Here is a 9,892-nt window from a genome sequence, read left to right as displayed (position 1 = left end):
TTTCATCGCCTTGTAGTAATTGATTGCTCCAATGGTATCATCTAACGTTTGTCTATATCCTACTCAACTTGCGAATATTTGACAGCTAGATTTGCACGGAGACGCGCACGTCTTATGACAAGACCTTGTCAGATTATCAGCTTATTGAATTTTTTTTTCATTGTCTGCTTAAGATAATTATTTTAGAAAAAATCTGTATAATATATTAACCATATTTGGCAAGTGATGTTATACTACGTACACTCGCACTAATAAGTTACACTCGACCATGAACTCAGTTTCTTACAGAGACTATTTGTGAGTCAAGTTTGTATTTCTTAAAAGATTTTTTTTTAAATCATGGGTTATTACTACAATTATACACAATTAGATGGACGAATAAAGTCACGATCTACTGCATGCCCATCACGTGGTTTGTGGCTCTTTTTATAAGAAATCGATTAATTATTTAAGATTTTAGCTATATTCACGACATGGCTCTGTTCGTTAAAGAATATGCACTGAGAATTACTTCCAGAAATGACATAACACGTTCGTTTGGTCAGAAGGTCCATAGAAGACCTTCCTCAGATCTTAAATTGCCGGAAATGCGTTACTGAATATAAAGGCTTGTCAAAAGGAAAGCTATCCAAATTATATATGAAGATGTAATTATGAAATGTACGATAGAAAAATTCAGTTTTACATTTAAATCCTTTTTAAAGTATTATTTATAAGATACGTTACAGGAGTAAAAAATCCAATTAATTTGAATTGAACATTTTGAATCTTGTCGGTGACAACTTGGTGAAGACTTTTGATAAAATGTCATCATGGAATCAGACTTGCAGCCTAACGCTTGTATCTATCCAGTATCTAAATAAATTTCTGATTTGCAAGGAGGGGGGATTGAAGAAAAGTAAATGCTTATATCGTCGGAGTTCTTTTTCACTTGCGCAAAAAAATCTAAATTAAAAACGATATCCAAGGTTTTTTGATTTGTTCCTTTTATTATCTTGTGTTTGAAATACAGCACTGATATATATATAGCGGAAAGTGATGGTAAAGGATACTGCAACTGTAATTCTTGAAGTGAAAATTTTTATTGGTGCCCATGTTGAGCCATTTACAACAATATAGCTTAAGTATTCCGTGATCAATAATTATTTTCTAGGATTTGTTAGGCCACGAAGTACAATAATGTTTATCAGGATATTAGCAAACATTCAGTAAATCTATCTTATTTCTATGTAGCATTAAAAGGCATAAATGATAGTTTCCGAAAGTAATTTATCACATTAATAAGCTTTTAGATCAACAATTTCTCACTACAAAATCTGAGTACGACGTTGTTATCGAAGATATATGTTTGCATATCAGTTCCAATTTACCTAAAAGCAAAAGAAAGAAATATAGTCACGGTACAACTATTGTACCAATGTTTACGAGTTGCAACCTAGTAAGTCAACATTAATTATGACTGTGGTGATTTTTATTGGTTTTTAAAGAGAGCGGTAAATATTTCCATTGCCGGTCTCTGACTTTTTTTATTTCAAGATTTATTCTTTGTTGAAATGGTTATTTGTTTTTATAGTGATTACAATTATAACACAATGATGACTGCTGTACCGCAATTTTTGACATTTTTACCTATTATGTCTGTTTGTTTTGCTCACATATTGTTGGCAATATAATGGAATTCTATGCGACTGTCATACAAGTGAGAGGTTAAGCTAGCTATAAAACCAGGTTTAGTCCACGATTTTCTACATAAGGAAATGCCTGTACCAAGTCGGGAATATGACAGTTGTTTTCCATTCGTTTGATGTGTTTGAGCTTTTGATTTTGCCATTTAATAAAAGACTTTCCGTTTTGAATTTTCCTTTGAGTTTGGTATTTTTGTTAATTCACTTTTCCTTACTGACGACATAGAATAGTGATACTAAAGTTTAGGTATAAACAAATGTATGTGCAAGTCTTTTTTTATTGCGCAAGTGGATTGGTCAATCTTTCAATACGGCGTATCGGCGTCGATATGGTTGTAAAATGTTGTAAAAGAGTGGCGAAAGATACCACAGGGACATTCAAAATCATAGATCGAAAACAAACTGAGGGTGTAACATGCGGTTACGTGTACATGTATTATAAAATAAGAAGATGTAGTATGATTGCCAATGAGACAACTCTCTATCAAAGAGCAATTGACGTAGATGTTAGAATTAGCAACTAAAAGCCACCGCGTGGCCTTCAATGATTAGTATCATTTCATCATATTGGTTAAAATAACTTACGAGCTTGTTTTTTTAATTGCGTGACCACGTGTCACTTGATGACTGCTAAAGTTGGATATGTTTGTGTCAAGATGTCATATAAAATAATACACTCCGTACTCACAAACTAAGGTATTTTCTACTTAAAGTTTACAGATTTTTTTATATTTTCATGGAAAATTATTTAAACTCTTTTTTTAATAGACTTTCTAATTAAAGGTTCTTCCGAACTAATCTGTTTTGTATAGCAAATGATGTTGAGTACACCATAGTTTTTGTAGCCTCAATCTAGTGCATACTGTACTACTGCTAAATAATAAAAATAATTAAGAGAAAGAAAGTAGCGACTTTTTATTAAATAATAAAAAAAAAATATCTACTGTTTCATTATTATTATTAAGCGATTACACTTCGTGACTAAAGATTAACGTATTGCTCTTTCTAAAAAGAAACAGAAGACGCCAATAAATAGTCGGGGTGGTTAATTCCAAATACAGCAACTGTGTATAACAGTTTCCTGGAAAATTAATTTATATGCATATCATATGCAAATCAACCGGAGATTGTTGTTTCTATGGTTGATTATAAAACCATAAACTGAAGATTATTTTTGAAAAAAAAATACATACAAGTAATTCATTAAGCGAGTTAAAATATAATTTAATATATGATACAATCAAAAATCAACAATCTTACTAGAATGTAATGGAATATCACTCTTCAAATTACCTCTCTACGTCTTGTTATTCGCTGTCGTAATGAGTTCACACGAAAGACATTTTTATTAATGTTGTGATTTGCTCTTATGCTGGTTAAGTGTCGCTTCCTACAAACATAGTGTTTAAAATAGCCGTAGATTAATAAGTTCCATATACCTCGCGTGAATGAAATCATGATAGCAGAGTTTACAATCACTGGCCATAGTGGAGAGGCGTCTGAGAAGGTCTTATCAAGGACAATAATTACTTCTAATGGAACGTGGCATACAAATATTACACTGAATAAGGCGATAAGAAGCTTAATAACGAAAAAGTAAGTTATAAGTCTTTCCTTCAATACTGTGAAATAGTTCCGTGCCAGAACGAGCAATATAATTGTAGTTGTAAGTAATGGAAAGATGCACAAAACAATCAAATCAACGGAAAGAAAAGGAACGTGTAAATAATCAAATCTCTGGTCCAATACACATCTGCTTAATGAAGTTGTTTCAAAACTACCAATGTCAGTTTTTCTTTTATCCTCTTGTATTGTAAACAGCACTACACACCAAATGTTAAACGAAGCAGCAAAAAACCATAACAGACTGGTACAAAACATACATCTAGCTACAGTTACTATTTCCTTTGTTGGACACAATATTCTCATGGCTTTTTCTGCCGACATAAACACCACTGTATATGGCACAACCGTTTTTGACAAGTAAGACACAAAAGTGAAACACTTACACATGTATATAGACAATTCTCCTTTATACGTTATAGATAGAATATGAGATGGTATTGAAACTGCTCCATTTAAAAAATCAGCAATTGCGATGGAAAATACAAAAACATTCGTTGAACGGCCTAAAAGTTTTCTCTTTTGTATTAATGCAATTGTAAAACCATTTCCGGCCATGAGTAAAACACTGGTACTTGCCTCCATAAAAATGATTACATTTGCCAAAGTACTCTCAGGAAATCCATCCTGGAATATTTGTGAACTTTCATTAGCATTGTCTAATATAACAGTATAATTCATTATATAAAACAAATCTTATGAGGATTCGAAATTTGTTGAATTTCTTGTTCGTTTAGTCAACATGTTTTTGCCTCTCCATAAAACGTAAAACAAAATCAAAGTTCACACTTTTAACTGATTGTAACAGGTCAAATAGTTGCATTTATGGTATGAAAGAAGAATCATTCTTTCTCCTTGAAAAATCCTGATAATTCTGTCAATCAACGGTTCCCGTAAATGTATTTAACTTCTCATTTCAACCATGATGAATAGCAAATAAATATTCCATTTACAATTAAACGACAAATAATACATGATATCCTTCACTGCATATAACCCAAAGTTCAAAAGATGTTTTAGATATTAAGCTTCTCTCTGTTAAAAGACAGAGACAAAAATCATCCAATAGAATCTCCAATACTTAAAATATTGATTTGTAAAACAAGTTTGTCTTTAACATTTACTTAATCTATCAATGGTAATCCTACGAAGCAACTTGTTTTAATGCAAGATTCTTCCAAATTAGCATTCCTTTTCTTAGGTCGTAAAATTGCATTTATTTTAAGGATGAAGCGGAGTGAATTATATCCTTTGACACACTGACAGTTTCAATCTGTGGTAATCACATTTAATTTGATTTCATGGAATAATAAAATTTATGATCACCGTCCCGAAAACTTGATTTATCTTCCATCTCATTACATAACAAGAGACTCCTTTATGTAGTTTTAATGATCTCTTGAGTGTTTAATATTCCTAAATTTGCAGTAAACTGGACATTGAGTCAATCAGCCGTTCATTAGAGAGGATTTGAAATGCAAGTATCCACTCAGTTGGTGTTAGTCTACAACTATACGCTGTAAATGAAGATTAATTATTAGGATTTCCGAATCCTAAAGGATTTTAAAGTATTTATTTCCGCTGTTCCAATCCTCATCCATAAATATAACACTAAAACAAATGAATTATTCGTACTAAATTCATTTATTCCGTCTACTTATAAAACTACAAGGTTAAAAATAAATTTCCCATGTTACAGCGTTATCGAATTACAGTGCGTTTGTACTGTTAAAGTTTTCATATTAAAAATACAATTATTGTACTTTTGCTTCATCTTACTCATCTAAATAACGAATATTTTCGTCCGCATAACATGCGTCTATGGAATTTCCAAAATTTGGTACGTTCGAGCACAAAGTTTTGAAAATCTTTATAAATAATTTTAGAACATTGAAACCATTAAGGCCTTATCAGACCTTTCAATAACTAAGACCAATGTAGCCTGAGGGAGTTTCAAGCTTATTTTCATATCAACTTCTTAATTTTATGACTGCACACAAAAATGCAAAAACTAGTTCGTACCAATACCGGTGCATTGGCTACAGGACTGGTGGTCCTTATGGAAAAAAGTTAAATAACAAAAATACCGAACTCCAAGGAAAATTCAAAACGGAAAATCCTTTATTGAATGGCAAAATCGAAAGCTAAAACACATCAAACGAATGGAAACAACTATAATATTCCTGACTTGCATTGGTACAGGCATTTTTCTTATGTAGATAATTGTGGATTTATGGACAGATAGTCCATCAGCAGCGGTACCGACCGGTACTAAAAACAAATCAAAAACTGCAAAATTCAGTGGCAGCGTCTATTAAGAACAAACAATTTTTTTTATATTAATACATTCACTTTGTCGTAATTTCGCGTGAAATAACATAGTTTTTTTTCATTTGATGTAACATAAATTCATCATTCACCATTTGAATTCACTATTCTTTTACCAACTTATCGTGTAAAGCGAACATACTGGAGTATAAACTCTAGATCTGCAGTAGCCACTTGATGTCCCATATTGAGTGAAAGTTGTTGCAGGATTTGTATTTCTAATACATTGTATATTCAATAATTCCTGCATACACTTAGATGATATATCATTATCTGTTAACAATCAAGATTTTTAACATACAAAAAGTATGCGGCGGGGCAATTAACCCTGTATTTGTTTCACTATAATGGTCAAAAATTAAAGTTGTCAAATTCTTCTGGAATTTAGATATAATTTAAAGAGTTCATATCATTTACATATATCTAAAATTTGTTTAACAATTTAAGATATCTCCATAAAATCAAAATGCTATTCATCGCTACATATTGCTGACCCACCCCACCCCACCCTTATTGCTATTGAAAGAATTTTGATTGATATTGTAAATGTAAGTTATGCATTGAAGACCGTCGCTTACCAAACTGAACTAGTTTGTATCCAACAGGTAATATCACAGTTATCTTGGTGTAAGCAGGGGTGTACCGAATTTTACACTGAATTTTAGAGAAACTAGGGTGGTATGAATGTATTTCTTATGAAGCATAAATCTTGCAATCTGATTGGTTAACAACCCGGGTGTATATATCACCCACCCTAGTTCACCCAGGGATAAAATTTTGACAAATTTACCAAAATAAATATTTTTTTTGCAATAAAAAAAATACAAAAATGCAAAATTACGAAAAATATTAATTTTTGAAAAGCTAAAAAAATCGATTATCTCAAATTTCCCCCAAAATAAGATATTTCAAATTCCCAGAAAAAAAAAACAATAAAAAAAAAGTAGTATTCGACAATTCGCAGCATTGTTGAAAAAATGTGTAGTGGAAGTTCTCTATATGAATTTTTCCATTTTATTTCCAAGTATAATGATAGGTGAAGGAACGCTTTATTGGAAATAAATTCATTCGCTACCTTGGTGCAAGCAGGGGTGTACGGAACGATTTTCTGATTTGATCTTTATCAGGAACGTTAAACCTAAAACATTTGAAATTCAGTGATGCATAAATGCTTAAAAGTACACATATTGGTCTGGGGTTCTATGAATGTATAGAAAGAATGAAAGTCATTTTTAAATTTGCCCATAAAGGAAATAAATTCAGGGTGAATTGAACCTTAATTTTTATCCGCTCAACCAAGTATAATGTAAAACTAAAATCAACGTTAATAGTGACCGAAATTGTTTTTTGCCCTTGATGATAAAGTTACTCATGGTAACCTTCATTCCAGAAATGATTACAATGACGACTTTTGTTTCTCATAATTAATTTCCTTTTCTTACAGCGGAAGTATAGGGGAAGAGAAAATCGTTGGTTACCTTGCTTGCTAGCTCAACCATGAAATTATTAATTAGCTCGGGTATTACCTTCCCGTGGGACGAGTCTATAGTCAGACAGAAAACCAATACAAAATGTAAGAACATATTGAATATAAAAATGGAAAAACCAGTTTTACAAGAACCTTATACTCAATTTTTTAATGCAATTACGAGGTTGAAACATGGATATTTGTCATGTTAAAGATTGCTTTGCCAAACGTATGGTTCCTTTTACGTATACTTGTGATTATTAATATCATCCGTCATAGAATATCGTTAAATGTCTACTTGCAAGCGGTTCATCGGTGGCCGAGTTGTCAAAGTAATTCATCTACAGCAATCACGAACCTATCAACAATGAGGTTGTAAGTTAGAACCCCACACGTTGCACGTTCGACTCCGATCTTAATTGAATAGGATTGCCAATTTTCCTACCGAAAGTCGGTGGTTTTCTTCGGCTTCCTTCACCAATAATTTATGACAGCCACGATAAAACCAATAATGCTGAAAATGGCATTAAACAACAATAAATCTACTTGCAAGCCTTTGTCATATAATTCACTACTTATAATAATATTCACCAAATATACATCCATGTATTTTGTGCAATAATCCTTATGTTTACAAATTGTTCTGAATTGATAGAATTTTAGTTAGTTTTGCAAAAACTGAAATGACACTCTGGTAAATTTTGAATGTTTTAGCCAAAGGCATACAGGTTAAGGAAGACGTATGAAAGGAATTCTCAAAATTGTTAAATTATTAAACTGTTAGAAATCGTGTGAGATGTGTAGATAAATGAACTGGATAATACAATCTAGAAACTTTAAAAGAAAAATGTTCGTGGTGAGGTCAATGTAATGTATATTGAAATTAACATGTTTGATCTAAAATGTCCATTTTATACAAAGTTTTGGACAAATCTAGATATCAGCCAATACCTTACTCAAAACGATTTGTTACCCACATTCAGATCTCTGTATAAGACAGCTTGCAGAAACAATTCTGTTTGGGTAAAGCCTGCGCTCGTACATGTATCTAAATATCATTGACAAGATATCAAAATGGAGCTATTTGGACAGTTTTTGAAGTTTTCTATAAAATAAAAGAAATAAAAAGCCATAAAGCAAATATGTTATACAGAATTCACATTTCTGATATCTTATTGACTAGTAGCATATGAAGATCTTAGTTATGTTATTCAATAGATTTGTAATACTTTGTTTAGATTTTCGAATAAAACGGGCCAAAAAAAAATTGCCTGATCATACCTTCTCCTTTAAAAGGCCTTTTGCAATGCACAAACAAATAATACTATGCCGATTCAATACTGTCATCTTCATTTGTTCTTCGTACTTCAGAAACACAGCTAAATATCAACCCATCAGTAAAATCTAACTTGACATGCAGGTCGCACTTGCAATACTGTGTTAATGCAAATAAAACGACTACAAAAAGCTAACAAAAGTGCTGAAAACTTCATTATTCTGATGCTATACAAATTGCATAATATTGCTTTCAATCTTTTATTGTGACTAATAAACAAATGCGACAGAAATGGAACCATTTTTCTCATTCCATTACGCCAATGAAATCTGTTTTGTTCTTGATTTCTATAATGTTCATTCTAGTAAATAATGTTTAATAAAAGACCATTAACCCTGGCAGAACTGAGTAATAGCCACATCAACTTCCTCTATGAGTCTCGTGTGGGAATATGGATATGTTGACATGCACAAGGCCAAGTCAATAAAACCTATGGTCATATTTTTGTATGGATAGCTGTTTGCATTATATCTCCCTTTAGATGCAGTGTAAATTTTTAAGCTGACTGATGTTGACATTACTGATTTGCGATAAATATATTTAGACTAAATATTTTTGTTACAAATCTTATATTTCTTATTCAAACTATGTTGAATACTTTGTTTTCTTCACTTGACATGTATATTTCAATGTGAAATACAACTTTATATTTTTTCTATCATAAATCAACAACGCTATAGACAACTAGCTTTATAGTCATCAACGAATAAATGGTTCGGTACGAATTGGAAATATGACATAAAATGTTACATTTTACTACGTGTACAAAGGCATTGAACAAGATTGCATTATTCAAAACCTATTTAATCTCCAATTTTGAATGATCGGTCTCGTGGTATTTGAAATTCCAAAGTTAAACTAATTCTGTACTGAAGTTTTCAAAGAAGCTCTTTGGGTTTTATGTTAATACCTGTATATTCTTTTAAGTTGTATAAAAATCATAACAGAAGAGAAACCCTAGTCTATTTGGTTTGTTTACGACCTTGAATGGCTGTTAAGCACTCGCACGGTCGGTTCGTTCCCCAGAGTCGTTTGTTGAGATTTACATATTGTAGGTGTCGCTATCAAAGTTGGTCTTGAAGGACGTGGCCATTTTGGTTTTGATATTTATATTTCTTGACTATTTGTTTTGTTGATAAACAGCTCTGCAAAGCACAACGGCTCTGTTCAGGGCAATGTAGGTCAGCTGGGCAGCTCGCTAACCACGTTGGTGTAGTACTGGATGAGTCGAAAACATAGTATTAATGCTTATAGTAAACGTTATCAAGACCACTGTCGTGATACGGTGAAACGACGGTCCATTTACCAACACCATGGATACAGGGTCAAGCACGTCCATTTAGCTGTAATGGTTGAGACATGACTGATGAGATGTGACGAAGAGATAGCCATCTTCTGTCCGGGGACCACGTGGTTTAAGTACATTCCTTAGCTCCAGTTCATCTACAGTGA

The 9,892-nt window shown here is 32.2% G+C and overlaps 1 protein-coding gene across 1 annotated transcript; it reads right to left on the bottom strand.

The window, feature by feature from the left end:
* Positions 1-2,891: 2,891 nt before the first annotated feature.
* Positions 2,892-4,018, bottom strand: LOC127715353 (uncharacterized). The gene has a single exon (XM_052221385.1). It carries the CDS (start codon positions 3,987-3,989, stop codon positions 2,970-2,972), a length of 1,020 nt encoding a protein of 339 aa, XP_052077345.1. The 5' UTR covers positions 3,990-4,018; the 3' UTR covers positions 2,892-2,969.
* Positions 4,019-9,892: the final 5,874 nt, after the last annotated feature.

The sequence above is a fragment of the Mytilus californianus genome, unplaced genomic scaffold (genome assembly GCF_021869535.1).
Source record: "Mytilus californianus isolate M0D057914Y unplaced genomic scaffold, xbMytCali1.0.p SCAF_9, whole genome shotgun sequence".
Lineage (NCBI taxonomy): Eukaryota > Metazoa > Mollusca > Bivalvia > Mytilida > Mytilidae > Mytilus > Mytilus californianus.
Note: the sequence above shows the minus strand (reverse complement) of the source record. Positions and strands in the feature narration are given on the sequence as shown.

What these genes read in the sequence shown, in the direction of transcription:
- LOC127715353 (XM_052221385.1), bottom strand. Translation starts at nt 3,989, where the DNA reads ATGAATTATACTGTTATATTAGACAATGCTAATGAAAGTTCACAAATA.